At 26.4% G+C, this 18,781-nt stretch overlaps 6 protein-coding genes across 14 annotated transcripts in view; 2 read left to right on the forward strand and 4 right to left on the reverse strand.

The window, feature by feature from the left end:
• LOC106792205 (calpain-7-like) overlaps positions 1 to 455 on the reverse strand; it is a 5,321-nt gene extending 4,866 nt beyond the window's left edge. The window contains exon 1 of the mRNA XM_014758436.1: positions 381 to 455. The gene's annotated coding sequence lies outside the window, so the exon portion shown is untranslated. The remainder of the gene's footprint in view (positions 1 to 380) is intronic.
• LOC106792206 (pyruvate dehydrogenase [acetyl-transferring]-phosphatase 1, mitochondrial) lies at positions 304 to 3,034 on the forward strand. Of its 3 annotated transcripts, none has more exons than XM_014758439.1 (6): positions 450 to 535; positions 638 to 1,103; positions 1,180 to 1,321; positions 1,490 to 1,539; positions 1,726 to 1,966; positions 2,229 to 3,034. In XM_014758439.1, the coding sequence occupies exons 2-6, from the start codon at positions 975 to 977 to the stop codon at positions 2,909 to 2,911; spliced, it is 1,245 nt and encodes a 414-aa protein (XP_014613925.1). In that variant the 5' UTR covers positions 450 to 535; positions 638 to 974; the 3' UTR covers positions 2,912 to 3,034. The 3 variants fall into 3 exon arrangements, with proteins under 3 accessions (XP_014613923.1, XP_014613925.1, XP_014613924.1); XM_014758438.1 differs by having other exon boundaries at positions 638 to 824; positions 917 to 1,103; positions 1,490 to 1,966; XM_014758437.1 differs by having other exon boundaries at positions 304 to 494; positions 1,490 to 1,966.
• Positions 3,035 to 3,750: 716 nt separating this feature from the next.
• Positions 3,751 to 6,357, reverse strand: LOC106792207 (vacuolar protein sorting-associated protein 4A). 7 transcript variants are annotated; one of them, XM_014758441.1, is made up of 8 exons: positions 6,258 to 6,326; positions 5,876 to 5,954; positions 5,625 to 5,638; positions 5,448 to 5,559; positions 4,992 to 5,368; positions 4,604 to 4,871; positions 4,082 to 4,524; positions 3,751 to 3,997 (listed from the first exon to the last, which is right to left on the reverse strand). In XM_014758441.1, the coding sequence occupies exons 2-8, from the start codon at positions 5,913 to 5,915 to the stop codon at positions 3,896 to 3,898; spliced, it is 1,356 nt and encodes a 451-aa protein (XP_014613927.1). In that variant the 5' UTR covers positions 5,916 to 5,954; positions 6,258 to 6,326; the 3' UTR covers positions 3,751 to 3,895. The 7 variants fall into 7 exon arrangements, with proteins under 7 accessions (XP_014613927.1, XP_014613926.1, XP_014613930.1 ...); XM_014758440.1 differs by having other exon boundaries at positions 5,876 to 6,093; XM_014758444.1 differs by lacking the exon at positions 5,876 to 5,954 and having other exon boundaries at positions 5,625 to 5,686; positions 6,258 to 6,357.
• A 1,187-nt stretch (positions 6,358 to 7,544) lies between these two features.
• Positions 7,545 to 9,585, reverse strand: LOC106792198 (uncharacterized protein PFB0765w). Its single transcript, XM_014758423.1, has 6 exons — positions 9,091 to 9,585; positions 8,734 to 8,902; positions 8,471 to 8,644; positions 8,263 to 8,397; positions 8,026 to 8,160; positions 7,545 to 7,949 (listed from the first exon to the last, which is right to left on the reverse strand). Exons 1-6 carry the CDS (start codon positions 9,375 to 9,377, stop codon positions 7,824 to 7,826), a joined length of 1,026 nt encoding a protein of 341 aa, XP_014613909.1. The 5' UTR covers positions 9,378 to 9,585; the 3' UTR covers positions 7,545 to 7,823.
• A 538-nt stretch (positions 9,586 to 10,123) lies between these two features.
• On the forward strand, positions 10,124 to 18,719 carry LOC106792197 (sperm-associated antigen 6; the record flags this gene model as incomplete). The annotated part of the gene is made up of 9 exons (XM_014758422.1): positions 10,124 to 10,207; positions 10,400 to 10,610; positions 10,674 to 10,852; positions 10,918 to 11,091; positions 11,193 to 11,345; positions 11,427 to 11,576; positions 11,662 to 11,820; positions 16,597 to 16,742; positions 18,396 to 18,719. Coding segments are annotated over 9 exons (1,398 nt in total), but the record flags the coding sequence as incomplete, so codon positions are not given.
• On the reverse strand, positions 13,503 to 18,148 carry LOC106792217. The gene is made up of 3 exons (XM_014758463.1): positions 17,526 to 18,148; positions 14,280 to 15,525; positions 13,503 to 13,677 (listed from the first exon to the last, which is right to left on the reverse strand). Exons 2-3 carry the CDS (start codon positions 14,490 to 14,492, stop codon positions 13,588 to 13,590), a joined length of 303 nt encoding a protein of 100 aa, XP_014613949.1. The 5' UTR covers positions 14,493 to 15,525; positions 17,526 to 18,148; the 3' UTR covers positions 13,503 to 13,587.
• Positions 18,720 to 18,781: the final 62 nt, after the last annotated feature.

Below are 18,781 nucleotides of genomic sequence, written 5' to 3' on the forward strand. Positions count from 1 at the left end.
ATAAGTAATATATTGTTAAAACAAATTCGATTTTATTTATTTTTTTTTGTATTATATATATATAAATAGATAAAATAACATTTTCCTTATTTCACTTTTAATGTTACTACTAACTATTTGGATTATAAAAAGTGAAATGTATATATTATTTATGTAAATTTAATATCATTGGAGAGAAGGATTTCCTTTTAAAATAATTTATCATTTCTCACTATTTAAAAATTATCAAAATGTGACAATCACAACAATCTAATTTTCCACAAAAATTATTTACGCAAACGCAATAGCAACAAAAAACAAATTACGCCATCACTACTCCGCGCTTTACTACATATTGTTTTGTGTTTACTGTTTATATCAATGAAGATATAATATTATACCACAAATAATTAAGAATGATTTGAATTATTTTCAAACGTTTGGCACTCTGGTAGTTGTGCATGGTGTAACTTAAACTTGATCTGCTCGTAATAGTGTTCTGACTGTTTTTAATTGTACGTGTAAACACATGTTACTGCATTTGGAATCGTAACATGTAACTGCTTGCTATATATATATATAACTTATTATAAAAATTATAATATATTTTATGTTTCTTATCTAAATATAGTTTTTAACCTTTGTTTTTTCTTGACAGATACTGTGCCAGCAATTAATTAGGAAATTCGATATATTATAAATTTTGAATGAATATAAAATATATTGTTATTGAATGGTTATATATTCAGAAAAGATGAATGAAAATTTATTTTATTAATATACTTTCAAGGAAAAACATTTATATTTTAGTGTAATCCAGTGTAACAAATAATGTGTTTTGGATAGTACGAATATTTTTATTCTTTTAATAATTTCAAATAACAAGTTTTTATAATCATAAAATTCAATAAAATTACAAAATGTGTTGGAAAAGTAGAGGTCAAACAGAAGCAACGGAGTAAGATACAGTCGTTGTTCCAATATCTGAAGATAGGATGGTTTTGCAAAAAGTTACTGGACGTTTTTTGAAAGGTTTCAGTAATGCGGCAATTAAACGATGTAATTGTAATAACAAGACTCAAAATCGACTGTATGGTACAGTATCAAGGCTTACACCTCAAGAGGTAATGAATGATTTATTTTCATTTTTGTATATAAGATAAATTTATACAGGAAAAATATAAATATTTTTTGATATAGGTCACTGCTATTTTACAAGCTAATGAATTTACCAAAGAATTTACTGGTTCATCTTCTGTAAAGTATTACGATTCTAATCAGTTGGCATCTAATAATCCTATAGAAGATACACGATCTGAAGCACAATGTTTATTGACTAAAGGTAACATAGTTATAACAAATTTTTAAGTTATAGGATTAAGTCATATAATAATCAAGTTTAATTTTAACTATAAGTTAAGACTGCATATAGAATATATTTATAACAGTACAGTCAATGTGTTAATAGGCACATTAAAGCATTATTCTATATTTATTTATCTTTTCATAGGTTTGTTATTGGGAGTATTCGATGGTCATGGCGGTGGTGCCTGTGCACAAGTAATATCAAAACGGCTGTTCCATTATATATCTGCATGTTTACTTCCTCCTAAGCTATTAAGGCAATATTTGGATTCTATTAATTCCAATAAAGAATTAGAACTATTAAAAACTTTCAATGATAAAGTAGAGTTAGTTTCTGAAATAAAAGATCTTTATCGAGATAGCTTTTTAACATTTTTAAAGGATCTAATGCAAACTGGGTCTATAAAAGAGTTTCAAATGGAAGCAGCATTGGAAAATGCATTTGTCAGATTAGATAATGATTTATCTAATGAAGCTTTATTAAATTTACATAATAAAGATTCAGTACGAACACTTACAGTTGCTATGTCAGGAGCTGTAGCAGCTGTAGCACATATAGATGGTCCACATTTGCACGTTGCTGGTGTCGGAGATTGTCAAGCAGTGCTCGGAGTACTTTCAGGTATTAAATTTACTTTTTTGTTCTTTACTCGATTATTAAATGATAAAAGTAGGATATATAAGTAATTAGACAATATTATATATTTATGTACAGTCTACATATATATTTGTATAAATGTTATATAATTTAAATTCTATTAAAAATAATTTTTAAACCATCAGAGTACGTGTTCGTCTTTATAAAGACATGATAGTTCATATTTAACTGTGCAAAATTTAGATTATTACAAAGAGTTTGTGAATTTTCGTGATTATTTTTACAGAAAATGATGTGTGGTCAGCAAAAGTAATGACTAAAGAACATAATAGTGATAATCGAGCAGAAGTTGAAAGAATTTTGTCAGAGCATCCACTGCAAGAGAAATCTACTGTGATAAAAATGGAACGACTACTTGGACAATTAGCACCTCTTCGTTCTCTTGGAGACTTTCAATATAAGTGGAATAAAATGATTATGAAGCAAGTAGTAGTGCCAATCTTTGGCGAAAATGCAATACCGCCAAATTATCATACACCACCATACTTAACAGCAAAACCTGAAGTAAAGTATCATAGGTTGACACCTAGAGATAAGTTTCTGATAATAGCAAGCGATGGATTGTGGGATTTAATATCACCTTTACAAGCTGTACGATTGGTAGGAGAACATATTAGTGGGAAAGTTACATTAAATCCATTGAGATTACCTCGCAAAAACATGAAATTATCTGATATTAATGAAATGTTACTTCAGCGTAAAGAAGGCTTAAAAAAGAAACCTCTTGATAGTAATGCAGCAACACACTTATTGAGAAATGCTCTTGGTGGTACAGAATTTGGTATAGATCATGGGAAATTATCACAATTATTAACTTTGCCAAGTAAAGTGGTACGAATATTTCGTGATGATATAACAATAACTGTCGTTTATATGGACTCTGAATTTTTAAGGCACTGCCCGCCATGACTACGTATCTTGTTATTTTTCTACAAGTTACAGAAAAGATTTAATCCGTTGTAAATTCTCCCTTTATTACAATGTATAGATTGTTATTTATGGCAATAACAATAAACATGATTTACACGGGGATAATGTGTTCTGATTACCACTTGTTTATATTTTTATTTGTTTACATATGTATGCATTTGTGTTTTAACTTGTGACATTTCTGTATTGAAATGCACATATTGATTATATTTAAAATAATTAATAACTAAATCTATCTCTGCACGCATTATAATATATACTATTAAGTAAACACTGAATTTTAGTGAATAGTTTACAAAACAAAATGCATTAAAAAATAAGACAAGTACATTACAGATATTTCAAATTGTTCGTACTTTACGTTGCATTTACTGTAAAAATATATCCATCATTAAATGTTTATTCTTTATTAAAACATCAAAAAGAATAAACATTTAACCAAATAAATCGTGATTTTGACTTATGTATCTACCATCATCTTTTTTTTTCTTTCATGTAAGTATATAAATGAAATAAGAAAAATAGAATAAGTTTAGTATTTTATACTTAATTTGTTAGATTTAATTATAACTTTTACAAGGTAAAACATTATACATTTCTATTATACTGAAAATTTACTTCTCTGCTTTGCATGTTAGAATGAACAGTAATCTAAATCTCTTATAGATAAAATTTAATAATTGTTTATGTCAAAATATAATTCATTTTGCATTTTATATACTAGTGCATAATAATAAAAAATTGTAGTAAATATTATAGATTGTTAGCCTATGGTGAATTCATCATTTTTCTATAATGAAATAGAGAGAGACAAAAGATAAAGGAGTATGCACTTCTTTTTAGATATCTTTATACAAACACTGTTAAGTATAATTGTTTCTCAAAGATTAACAAGGCAAGCACGTATAACTGAAAATATGCTCTTATAAAGAATTAATTTACATCATAAAAAGTATCCAAGGATCAACCTTCTTGTCCAAAATCTTCTTTAAACTTTTCCAGTTTTGCCATATCATCTTCATTTACTGTTGGACGTGTTGTTGCTAAGGATTTTTGCATATCTCTCTGTAAGTATCAAATGAGTAATATTAAGTAGATCACATATATACTGTCTAAATAAATTTTGCACAAGAACTATTATCTATGTACCATCGTTACAGGAGGAATAAATAATTTATCGCCATCTACTTCCATCCAGCTCATTTCAATAGCATCCGGATCTCCAGGAGAACATGGTGTGAGCAAATCAGTTACAATGACGGATGGATCCTTTGGAGATGGTCCTCTTACTTTTTTGAAGTGGGTGGCTGTTTGAACTTGTCTAACAGGTTGCATGAGAGAATCCCTCACAATGATACTTATATCTGCTCCTGAATAACCCTCTGTGGCAGCTGCTAATTTTTTGAAATCATCATCTGATAAACAATGCGCTGTACTTCCTAAGTGAAGTTTAAACATAACAGCACGTGCTTGTTCTTCAGGTAGTGGAATGTATATTCTCTTTTCAAATCTCCTTCTAATAGCAGAATCTAATACCCAAGGTATATTAGTTGCACCCAGAACTAATATGCCATCATTATCTGAGCCCACTCCTACAATGAATATATAAATTTAGAAATGTAAACCAAGTCTTAAATTATATTACATTATTCCAAAGAAGTTCCTTTATACCTTGCATTTGCACTAAAAACTCAGTCTTAATTCTTCGTGCAGACTCAGACTCATTATCAGAGCGAGATGAACAAAGTGAATCTATTTCATCAATGAATATAATACTTGGCTTATGCTGACGTGCTAAATCAAACAAATTCTTCACAAGTTTTTCAGATTCACCTAACCACTTGCTTACCAAATCCGAAGATGAAACAGAGAAAAATGTAGAATTGTTAGCCTCTGTTGCCACTGCCTTTGCTAAGTATGATTTACCTGTACCTGGAGGCTGCATTAAACAATATATAATATTAATATCATAATAATCTAACACAAATATATAATATTAATCTCTAATTATTTATATAGATTTCATGTTTTAAATTACATATACGTTGAATAAACTTACCCCAAAAAGTAAAATACCTTTCCAAGGTATACGTTTTCCTGTAAACAAATGTGGAAATCGTATTGGCAAGATAACAGCTTCTTTCAAGGCCTCTTTTGCCCCATCAAGACCAGCAACATCGTTCCATTTGATATCTGGCTTTTCTATAATAATTGCTCCTTCTAATTTAGTTTGAAGTTTTTTCTTCTCGGGGTCACTATCAGTATCACTGTCCCCACTATCACTTTTTTTATCTTCTGTCTTTGCATTATCTTCACCTGCTTTTACTGGTTTCTTCTTACTTTTTTTCAAGTATGCCTTTAATGTTTCTGCTCTTTCAAGATATTGCAAGCATCTTGATCTTATACTTTCTTTAGCTCTATCACCTTGTGCTTCGTCTAATTTAAATTTTATTATTGTAATATTAATGGACAAGTTATTATAATAACAGAATATATTGTTAGAAAATAAACATACATTTGATAGAGTGAAGAAAATACTCCACAGCATGTTCATATAATCTAAGTGCTTCTTCATAATTTTTCTTGCGATCTTCCTCTGTAGCTTTTGTCACCAGTTCAATAGCTTTCTGCAAATATTACATAATAAAATTAATATCTCAGCATTATATTTAATTTAATATTATAATCTTACCGCCAGTATAGTTCCTGCAGCCATAATGGTAAAGGATGAATTGATTTCTAACCTTTACTTAGCTGTATAGTAAAAGAAATATTAATCTTACTTCTTTATTACGAAATACTACTAATGTCGTTCCCAACCAAAAGAAGAAAAGAATTAGAATATACAGGCAAAATCTAAAGTACACACTTTTCTACATATGCAATAATATAATTTACAAAATATTATAGAACGTTCTCCAAGATCCTATGTTAATCCTCAACCTTCAAAATTCAGTTGTCCAACGTCATAATCGAATGTCATACTTCATGTATATACCAATGCATATACAGCCGTACAAATCTGAGACCACAATCGTAATTAATTATCAGGAAGTTACGATTTTAAAGATACTTTAAACTTTATATATTTGACGTATTTCTTTCTATTATCTCTACATCAATGCTAACACTAACAGAATAAACACAAATACACGTCGAATCTGGAATAAGAATTGAGTTCATATATGTATATGTGAAAAAAAATGAATATACATACATATATCACTCAATATAAAAATAAATATATAGATACAGATAGATAGATAAGTAAATTAAACCGAAAATGGTGATAAAACAATTAATTAAATAGGACAATAATAAGTACTTTTAGTAATTTCCAAAATATCAACTTCTACAAATATGACAGTTAAATTTGCCCATTGATGAGAAAACGACGATATTATTAGACATTGCGATCAGTAACATTTTAGGGATATTTTTTTTGTAGTGGTACCGATTTTACCAGATTTCTGCAACATTTCTTTTTTTAATCCTGTAAGTCTTTTTTTCTCTGTACCTGTTCAAAAAAACCTGTTCTTGAGGAGTAAACTCCTTCAATTAATAATTAAAACAAAATATCTATATTAGATTTCTAATTGTTTGTTTTTAAATGTATATAGAATTTAATTAAACATTCACAATGTGTACAGTACTTCCTATAAAAAGTTACTAGGAAATAAGAAAGTTTAAAATATATTGAAATCTAGTAACATTTTTTAGCCTCATATCGGTAATTGTAGTGCTCTACTTTTATCATACCGGTAACTTACCATCAGAATTACCGACAATAAAAAAATTTACCGCAGAATAAAATTTATAAATGCTCTTAATTGCTCAATAATTGCTCATTAATCCACCATAATTGCACGCTTATTAATTAATTATTTCATAAGTTATTAATAATTGAAAATATTTTGATGGTAAGTTACCATCAGAATTACCGACAGTAAAAAAATTCACCGCAGAATAAAATTTATAAGTGCTCTTAATTGCTCAATAATTGCTCATTAATCCTCCATAATTGCACGCTTATTAATTAATTATTTCATAAGTTATTAATAATCGAAAATATTTTGATGGTAAGTTACCATCAGAATTACCGACAGTAAAAAAATTCACCGCAGAATAAAATTTATAAGTGCTCTTAATTGCTCAATAATTGCTCATTAATCCTCCATAATTGCACGCTTATTAATTAATTATTTCATTAGTTATAGATAATTAAAAATATTCTCGGTCGGTAACAAAACTTACCGACCGAGATCTGATGGTAACTTACTTTCAATTACTAATAACTTATGAAATAATTAATTAATAAACGTGCAATTTTAGAGGATAAATAAGCAATTAATGAGCAATTAGGAGCACTTATAAATTTTATTCTGCGGTAAGTTTTTGTATTGTCGGTAATTCTGATGGTAAGTTACCGGTATGATAAAAGTAGAGCACTACAATTACCGATATGAGGCTAAAAAATGTTACTAGATTTCAATATATTTTAAACTTTCTTATTTTCTAGTAACTTTTTATAGGAAGTACTGTACACATTGTGAATGTTTAATTATATTCTATATACATTTAAAAACAAACAATTAGACATCAAATATAGATAATTTGTTTTAATTATTTATTAAAGGAGTTTACTCGTTAAGAACGATTGTCTTTGAACAGGTACAAAAAAAAGACTTACTAAGTTAAAAAAAAAAAGAATACTTTAAAAGTTTTCTCGAAAATTGAGATTCTTAACAGGATTACATGATGTGCAAGTAGGTATCACGGTTTTAGACTTTTCCAAGAAATGACGTTGTTCTTAAGCTGTTGCTATGTGTTGATAATCCATTGGATGTTTTATGATTATTTTCCGAGTATCGGTACACGGACTTTATTTATTTCAGCTGGATGGTGCCCTAATTTGACGCTCAAAATCATCAATCGTCACCATGGGGTGGCCCCCTAATAGGAGCTTAGAAAAATCTTCTTCCAAAAGATGCATATGCTCTACTGCTATTATAAATTCCTGTTAAAAATTAAAGTATAAAACAAAAGATATATAATTTTACTATTATTTAGGACAATCTCAAATTATTACATACATTTTGTTTCTTCAAATTATCTATAAGTAATAATTGCTTTTTAAACGCTTGAAGTAATTCTAAACGTTGTTTTTCTAAATGTTTTATTCCTTGTCTTTTATCTTCTCGAATCTGTCTAATTTGATCTCGTAATTCCTGTATACGTAGGTAGAAAACATAAGAAAGTGACTTCATCTACATTTTTATAATAAAAATATACATTTATGTTCAATATTTGTAGCCAGAAAACATACATACTTTTTCTTCAAGATGAATAAATTTAATAGTACTTTTTAATTTCTCATTTTCTTCTAAAGATCTATTTAATCGTAAGTCATAGTTATTTAATTGATGATTTAAAGTCTTTATTTCTTTTCTTAGTTCTTCTAAATCCTAAACATTATGTTAAAATTAATATTTTACAAGATAATCGCATACACACAATCCAAAAAGTAATAATTTATACCTTTTTCAAATTTGAATTTTCAGTATTCAAAGCTAAATTCTGATCATGTAAATTAGAATTGTTATTTTCAAGTTTTGTAATTGTTTCTTTCAATAATGTTATTTGTTTATGTAATTTTGACTTGCAGCAATTAAGCTTTTTATTTTCATTTTCCAATTTCTCGCAATAATTTACCTGCAATTATTGGGGGAACGTAAATTTAATTATATTTAAAAATAAAACAATGCTTTTTCTATAAAATTATACTTTCGAACTGGCATTACCTTATTTTTATATTCAAGTTGAATCACTTTATATTCATTATGAAGCATATTTAGCTTTGTTTTAAGAAAATTAATAACAGCTTTGTTCTCTGCACCATTTCCTTCATATGAAACAATCTCGTCGTTAACTTTATTGCCATCATTTTGATTTTGGAAATTTGCAACGTTTCTAATTAAAATTTTTATAAAATAAAAAACTTATTACGAGTGAGATGCATAAAAAATTTGCAATTTTATTTACGTAAACAAAACACATTACAATAATTGATTAATATATTTTTTGATTGATTCATTACTATGGTAAATTTATTTATAATTTACCTATGCATTTGCTTACAATATTTATTATATACTTACTGTTTTAATAAATTTGGTGTTTCTTCTGTTAAAGTATGTAACGAACCAGCATTTAGTTTAGTTGTGACATTTGGAAGTAATTTATTATTTATAATCATTGAATATTCTACATTTTTTATACCCATATCCTTAGTATGAGGTGTAACATCATTCTGTCTAGATGATTTATTATGAATCTGTTGATCTGCAATAGATCTAATTTCTTCCAAAACATGACGCGTTTTTATTTCCAATTCTTTATTTAATCGATGTAATTCTTTTTCCTTATTTAATAGTTCATCAGACATTTGTATTGTTATAAAACACGCTACTTAATATTCTATTGATTACAAATACTACACAATTATTATATAGCCAATACTATACGAAATTATTTTTTGATACATATACTATATATTTATATATATATGGATATATTTAAACAACATTTTTAAGGCTGCATAGTACTCAAAACATATGTGACTTTAATGACAGGCGTAGAAAAACAAGAACTACAAGGAAAGATTGTTTTTATAGTGTTTAAAATTTAGTACTTTTTAGTTTCGGGAGTTGTCTTCCTTGCTTACATTTAATTTTATGTTTAAGGCGGCAGTTTTTCGTTTTCAAACAATTGATAGTGTTGTAGATCTATCTTGTATATCGTAACTAAGTAAAAAAGAAAGGTTTACGAATAAATCATAAATCCATTGTCTATTTAAAAATATTAATATGACAGCACGTATTATTTTACAAGGTATATTCAATTGTATTTATCTGTATTTTGTATAAACAAAAAATTATGCATATGTTTTTATTATATATTGCATATTAAAACCAAACAATTTTTTTATCTTATAGTGTTTGATCAATACCAAAAAGCACGATTACTTTTTGTACAATCCATTGCTAATCTTGCATCAAAGCCTAACAATATTGAATGTTTGGAAGCTGCTGGTGTTATAAATTTACTTAAACCTTTGTTATCAGATGTAGTCCCTTCTATTCAGCATATGGCTGCAATTGCATTGGGTAAATTGGCGAATCATGATATTAACTTGGCACAAAATATTATTCAAGAAGATATTTTACCTCGTTTGTTGCACAATATAGAAAAACAAAATGTACGAGCTTGGTGAATGTAAGCACTTAATACTTAGATAGTTTCAAGTTAAAAATTATTAAAATTAATTATAAAAATTATTTGAATATTTTTTCTCTCAAGTATATAGTAATAAGATTATTTTTTTGCAGTAGTTATACATTTATATTTTCATAATTATTATATCAGTTATATACAAATATATTTTTTCTTTTAAATAAATTGTTATAGAAATATTATAAAAAGGCAGCATTATTTATATTACGTGCTATTGCAAAACATTCACCAGAAACAGCATCAATTATAGTACAAATGAATGGACTAGATGCAATGATTATATGTTTAGAAGATTTTGATTCTGGTGTCAAAGAAGCAGCTGCTTGGGGATTTGGATATATAGCTAGACATAATAAAAATTTAGCACAAGCTACTGTAGATGCAGGTAAGTATAACATATTTGAAAGATTGTAATTTCTAATACTTGTTATTACTACATATTACTCAGGTGCAGTACCACTCCTTGTTTTATGTTTGCAAGAGCCAGAATTGTGTCTTAAACAAATTAGTATATCAGCCCTTTGTGATATAAGTAAACACAGTAAGGACTTAGCTCATACTATTGTGGATGCTGGTGCCATTCCATATTTATCAAAAGCATTATCTAATCCTGATGTCAAGTTGAAGGTTTATTAATATAATTTATTACAAGATTATTTTAAGATTATATTCATAAAAAACTTTGTTTCCAGCGACAAGTTCTATCAACATTAGGGAGCATAGCAAAACACAGTGCAAATCTAGCAGAAACTGTTATAGAGGCAGAAGTATTCCCTAATGTTTTATTACACATGGGTCATCCTGATGAAAATGTAGCTAGAACTGCAGCAATTCTTACCAAAGAAGTTTGCAAGCATACTTCAGAAGTAATTCTTAAACTGCATTAAATTTAATTCGTAAACTTTCATTAAAGTTACTATTACACTTAAGGGTATTTAATTTTTTATATTTGAATCTTATTTTTTAGCTGGCACAATTGATTGTCAATGTTGGAGGTATAGGTGCTTTAAATGAATTAATAAATACATCAAAGTTGACAAATAAACTACCAGCAATAATGGCACTTGGATATATTGCTGGGCATTCTGATCAGTTCGCTACAGCTATTATTGGATCGATGGTATAAGAAACAATATATAAATATAAAATATATATTATATTATATAGTCATATATTTAAATACACTTTGCGATTATTATAGAGTGTTATTCAATTGGCTATAATCTTAGAAAATGAAACTGATGACCATATACTTGCTGTAACTGCTTGGACATTAGGTCAAATAGGAAAACATACACCAGAGCATGCAAAATCAGTAGCTGATGCAGATGTCCTTTCAAAATTATTAGAAGTATGTAAGTTCTTTAAAAAAAATTATATTTATAATTAACCTGATATATCTATTCTATTTTTTCTCTTTTTTATTTTATTAACAGTTCTATATCAATCCAAAGAGTTCAGATGATCTAAAAATAAAAAGTTATACGTCATTAAAGCAGATACTTCAAAAATGTTTGCATATTGAAGCATTAGAAACACTCATCTATGATGCTCCTCCAAATATTTTGAGATATGTACTTCGACAATTTAGCAAGGTAATTTCTAAGAATGCTATAAATATTTCTTTTATGTTGATAATATATATAAATTGGTGTTTCATATGTAATCGTATAATCAATTGATTTGAAGGTGTAGGTATTGAACCACATTACCGGTTATTAAATATAGTGTTAATGATTTATTATTTAATCTATACATATCAGTGAAATGTGTACAAATGATGTGTTTTACAAAGTGATGATATATTATTTTCCAATTAACATATAGACATAAGAAAGGTTTTATTGCCTTTTGTCTATTTTAAATTGTGTTGACAATCAACATAAATGTTTTTATTTATTTGTATATAATGGCTTATGGTAAAATCTGTATAAGATGACTTGCTTTCATATACATAAGGTAAAATATAATATAGAAGTGAATTGATAGATATTCATTAAACTATTCATATATAAATCTTTCGCTCTACGTAAAAATTGGTCAAGCAGCTGTATAAGTGTGCTTTTATTGTAAATATTTATGCAAAAAGATATTGTTTCTTTTTAATTTATAACATAATCCTTTTCTAATTGCTAAATACAATTAACTCCACCTTAAATGTAATAACTGAAAAATATTCGAAATTTATAAATTATTTAATTTTTCATATTATTAATATTTCTTCTATATTTTTACTTTTAACTCTAATAAATAACTCGGACTATTATACTGACATTTAATTATCTTAATAGAAGATGTACTTTCAAGCTATTAATAATAATTAACAGGATTTACAGATATGCTATATAGTTTTTTTGTTTAATAATTTTATAATCAACAGCAAATAGAGAAATTTTTAATTACACAAACATATTTAGGTTATTTTTCTCTAAAATTTTCTCTAAGTTATAGTATGGCACATTTGAAGTTCCAAAAAAGCACATTTCTCAGTCTTTCGACATTGAATGGTCATCTAAAATTCAAGGATAATTTTTTATTAATTTTCTTTTTGTTATGTGTATAATACTATGTATTAAGATTTGATGAAAAATGTATGGAATGTTTTTCTTACTTAACTATACCCTATCGCCTTCTACTACTTCAACTATTATATTTTCTAATGGCAGTATTTTGTATAAAGAGAAATAGTATACAAAACGTACAAAAATGGAGAGACAAATATTAAATAAGCCTCAAAAGTTGTATATAGTAATGAACTGTTAACAAAAAAGACTTTGATTTAATATTTGTATGAATCAGCTTCATTTGCTATATCAAAGTATATTGGTGTTTTATTATTTTCCATCATTTTGAAAATGTAAAAATCATTAATTGTAATAGAAATAGTACGGTATTATAATTCCTTTTAGTAAAGATTCATAATAATAATAGCACAACCCGGTGTATATAATATTTTCTCATAATACATATATATATATATATCACTGGTATAAATTTATTTAATCAGTAGTTTCATCTTGAAAAGATTAAGACAAAGATTAGTCTGTTGCAGAATTAATTAGTTTTCCTTTTTTCAGATCAATAACTCTACAAAAATATTTACTATTGAAAGTAATATTTAATATTCAAATTTATCGTATTTTATTTTATTGTAAATTTTAAAGAATAAAACATTAAATTACCATTTAATGAATTATTACCATTTTATGAATTGCCATTTAATTGAATTATTTCACCAAGAAAATATAAAATATGTAATAATAAAATAATCCTAGCGCTCAATTAAATGAATATATCATAAAACAGATCATAAAATTTAAAAAAAAGAATTGCATAGTATATACATATATTTTACTGCCAATTTACCAAAATTTATGTCTTGTAACATGTTCAAATCGTATGGCAAATAAACCAAATATTCGATTCAGAGCATGCAATCTGTCCGAGTATTTCTGAAAAAGGAAATTAACAATATTATTCTTTCATAAACAAAAATATTTTCCTTCTATAAAAGCTACATTTAGTAATAGGTTGCATTATTATGTGATTTCATTGATTCTTAATTAAACATTGAAAAGTACGTCAGTATCTTTAATTTATATCATGCATTTCTGGTTCTTTTTTCCAATTTATATTACAATATGTAAAAATGCATGAAAACTTTGTATCTTTTAATATGATATCTCTTTGGCAGTTACCTTCTTTGGTATATTTTTATTCCTTTGAAATTAGTAAAATAAAAATGATAAATAAACAAACTTGGTATTATATAGAATATTTTCTCCGAATGTATATATATAGTATTATAATGTAATCAATTACAAATAGTTATAATTTATATTTTGTCTGATTATGTAGATGCTTTAAAGTGAGTAGACTAGAAATGAATAATATTGTTTTAATGACGCTGAAAGATATGTGCAATAATAATGTTAATAAGATATTAAATAATAAAAATATTTTTCCAGATTACTAATAAAATTAAATAAACTATTCATTCATCTGCTTCATCGTTAGGTTTTATACTAGCATAACTATTCATGTTTCTATTCACTTTTAGCATCTTTAGAAAACTGCCTATTACCAATATAGTTTTTCTATGCCTTCTGAAGATTCCAGCATAAAGCTCTTCGCGTACATCCCTTCTATCACTAACATCAGAATCAATACTTGAAACTGAAACGACTGAAGGTTTGGCAGAGACAGGTTGATGATAATTATGTGTTTCACCCGTATTGAGAATAACACAATCTGGATTGTCTTTCATGTTGACTAACAATGATAGTACTGCTTACAAAGTTATACACTTTTATCACCTTCTTTGCAAAAGTATTCTCTAAAAAGAATCACTTTTAATAAGCACTCATATCTCTTTGATTATAATAAAAGCTATAGTATTTTCCTATTTTCATAACAAATAATTTTGACTATTTGAATTTACAACTACTTCTGTTCATATAATGATTAAATTATAAATCTCTTTTTAAGAGTTAACTTATAGTTTTTTAACATTCAACAATAGATATAGATATAGATATAGATTTTATAAAGTTTAGGAATAAAATACTTGTGTATATTCTAATATATTTCTACACTGTAATTAACAACTAATTAACTTACAGATGTTTTGTATAGGTGCATATATATGTGCATATATATACACAAACCACATACACATAAACAAATATACACAATATGTATAAATATACACGCGTATATATATTTTAATAATGTCACTATAACAGAGATGTATCTCTTCCCTCTGATCTAAGTGAACTGATTTTGTAAGATACGTTTATGTGCTTATATAGAAACTTCTGGTTAAATTTAAACGGTACGTGATTTGTTACAAGATTTTAATATCTTTCGTAAATTTGAAAGAACGCTACTCGACTGTTGCAAATATAAGGCAGTTGTCTCGTTGTCGGTGTTCTATGTACCAATGGATCTTGGTGTTTAGTAGAATATAATCTAATTTGGTTTCTTCAGGCGATTCAGTCACTGTACTTTATTGATTTGACATACGATATACATTTTATAATGATATCTATTCTTTATTTGAATTTTTCTTCAATTATACGTATGACGCACTTCTTCATCAAAATTGTTATTCGTTGCTTTTTTTTCATAATGTTGACGATAGATTTATGATAAACGTAACTATCATATAGAATAATGTTTGTATAACAGCTCTCTTATAATTTTGTATTATCTTTTCACGGTTCACCACCGTTTTCTCTTCATAAATATCCTCACTAATGTTGAAGTTGTAATTTATTTTTATTTTCAAATTTTTCTCTCTGCAAAGTCAACAAACAAGATGCGATTAATGATGACGAATTCTAAATAATAAAAAATATTACTGGTTGAACTTAAATATAAAGATGGGAGAATTCCTTTTTCACATATGAATAATATTTATTCAGTAGCGCAATATACTATCTCAAACGTATACGTAATATTTATCACATATGCATAACATATGATAATCATATTTTTATTTACCATTTATTTCCAATTTTATACTCTTCAATAAATGGATAGATTATGTTTTCTTCATAACATCTTAGTCATGAAAAGCAAAATACGTTATTTAGAAATGTTATTTACATCTGCTTTTCTAGTTCTGCTTTACGATTTACACAATGGAACATGCTAAACAAACTTTAGTAAAGATATCAATCTAACAATCGCTCAACTTTTGTTAAAGAATTATTTCTCAGAATTTTATTTCCTTTTCTTACATCAGCATCTCTACGATTTACAAAGCATAAGACTATTCGATAAAATGATAAGATTTGTTTCGTAACTGTGCATGATATATGATTAAGTTTGATAAATTTTCTTCGTATAAATCGAGAACTAAATATATTTTTTTGTAATAGTTTCAAATAACGTTATTTTCTTTCTTATCAAGAGAAAGGCAGATTTTAATAATTCTTCCTATAAAATATTTTAATAAATCATACTCATCAAAAAATTTAATTTTGAAAACCATTTTATTTGATTAGTACTCATAATTTTTTTCGTGTAGACTTTAAGAACTTGTTTTTTTTCCTGATAATTCTGTATATTTAATGAATTATCTTAAAAACATATAAATCACTTAATTTTACTTTTAATGTTACACTTAAGACAATTATTTAGGTCAGAGATTCCAAGAGTTTTATTTTTAGGTCCAACGTAATCAAATATATATATATATATACATAGATAATGATAATAATAATAAATTGTGTAGCAATAAAAAAGTTGTTTATTTCATATTACATTTATAATTCTCTCTTTGTTTATTTTTATATAATATATTTATTCTAATCACGAGTTTACCGTATTACAAAAGCTTTAATTTTTGGAATATTTATGTTTAGATATTGCCATACGACGCGAGAGCAAGACGATTATTTGCAACATCAGGAGCATTGAAAAAAGTGCAAGAAATACAAGCTGAACCAGGCTCAATACTTATGGAATACATAATGCTTATCAATTGTTGCTTCCCTGAAGAAATTATAAGGTATTTTTTCACATATATTAATCTATCAAACTATTTTTATTTCTTTTCACAATTAAGCCAATCATATACCAAATTGATTAACTTCACAAAATAAAAAGTAGAGAAAATTTATAAAATATTCAGATATATAACATTATTGTATCATTTATTATATTGAACGACCATAAAATTGTTTTTATTTGATTGTGGTAAACCTAATTATTAAGTAAATTTATTTAAAGTATAAAAAGATAAATATTCACCAAGTGCTTGGATAATAAAATGTTAAGTAAACACTAAAAGTAGAATTAAGCACTTTGTTTGTGAATGATTCAAGTGTTATAATAATTATGATTTCTTGCATAGTAGAGAGATATTATACTATTACAATACTTGATGCAAATTGTTATTACTTTACGTTAATCTATCATTAAAATATTCTTTGAACTCTACGCTTCCTTTTTCTGCAGAGTCAGTAATAATTTTATAAAAACAGAAGAAAAATAATTAAAAAAAAACTCACTAATTGTAAAATCTAAATAATATGAAAGTATCAATCAAAGTTTATAAAATTCAAATTTATAATCAAATTAATCTGCTTTACTTGATCTATATCCTTACATTTAATCATATTATATTAATTGAATTTTCATCAACTATGACTTATGTACTTTGTATGCTATAATATTCGAACGTCATACATATTCTCAAACAAATTCAATATTTATACAGTGTGATAGTGAATTGCAACCAAAAACACTAGTTGCTTTTTTGACATAACCCTTCTAAAATCTATTTACTCACCGAATTATTTCAAGAATTTCTTCCTAATTAACGCTAAATTGGATCTCGTAAAGTTGTTTCCACTACCAGTTTGTGCAAAAAAAACCACCTGTTTTTTTAGTCTTGCATGGATCTTAGTTTAACATAAGTTAGTTTGTTAATGTACGAAGTATCCGCCATATTGTCGCACAGCTGATCTTATTGAAATGAGACTGCAGTGGATCAATAACACAGGTTAACAGCCATTTTGCATTTGATATGTTATATATTAATTAATACGTAGTTCTGTGCGTAAGATTTAAATCTACCTTTTAAAATGTATTAGCATGTCAGGTTCTTGAGTAATGTAGATTTTTATATTTTTTATTTTGCTTTCGTTATTCTTTTATTTACGTGTTTATTTTTCTTTTTATTTTCTTTTGTTTCCTACTCTTCTTATAATATAAAGTATGTTGAAACACACATGATGCAATTCTTATCAATCCTTAGCCAAATGTGTTTATTATGACTTTGTTTACCTCAGTTTATGTTTATCTGCATTTTTGTGTTTTTTATGAGAGATATAAAACTTGTGGTGTTTAGAAAGTTAGTAGAAATAGCAACTAGTAAATTTCGTTGTGTAAACCATACGAACAATTATTATTATGTGTGGCGGGAAATTCACTCTAAAATTCAAAGAATATATTATATATTATATTACAAAATAATTTATTAAGTAGTTTTTATTAGTGTAATTTAACATTATATAGCCCAATTTGTTTCGTGACTTTATAGTTATATTTTTTTATAAAAATATATACTATCTGAATAATGGCAAATAGCAACTTCTTAATGTAAATTAATTAATATAAATAAATAAAAATTATGACTTATTATTCTTTTTTTTTATAGATATTATTCACCAGGATATCCAGAAACATTATTAGAAGCAGTGGAACAGTATCAACCAAAATGTCCTTCCTTATTATCCTTGGATCAAAAAATGTCAGATAATGCTGAGTCTGCCTTTTTTATCTCAACGTATGGAGAATAAGGTTAAAAACAAGATAATATTACCCATATGTGAAACATTCGTATTTGAAAAATATTTTAGTTATTCTTATTTATAAAAATATACCTAAATTGGGGCAATAACCTAATATAGAGATATAATAAATATCAATATTTATACAATTAATAAAACATATAATAAAGAGACCTTTTGCAATTTTTTAAGTAGCTTATGAATTCTTTGACGATAGAAGCTCATTAGCTTCGAAACGATAAAATAGGATATG

This window comes from Polistes canadensis, unplaced genomic scaffold, assembly GCF_001313835.1.
Source record: "Polistes canadensis isolate GaletaPanama2010 unplaced genomic scaffold, ASM131383v1 scaffold_394, whole genome shotgun sequence".
Taxonomy (NCBI): domain Eukaryota; kingdom Metazoa; phylum Arthropoda; class Insecta; order Hymenoptera; family Vespidae; genus Polistes; species Polistes canadensis.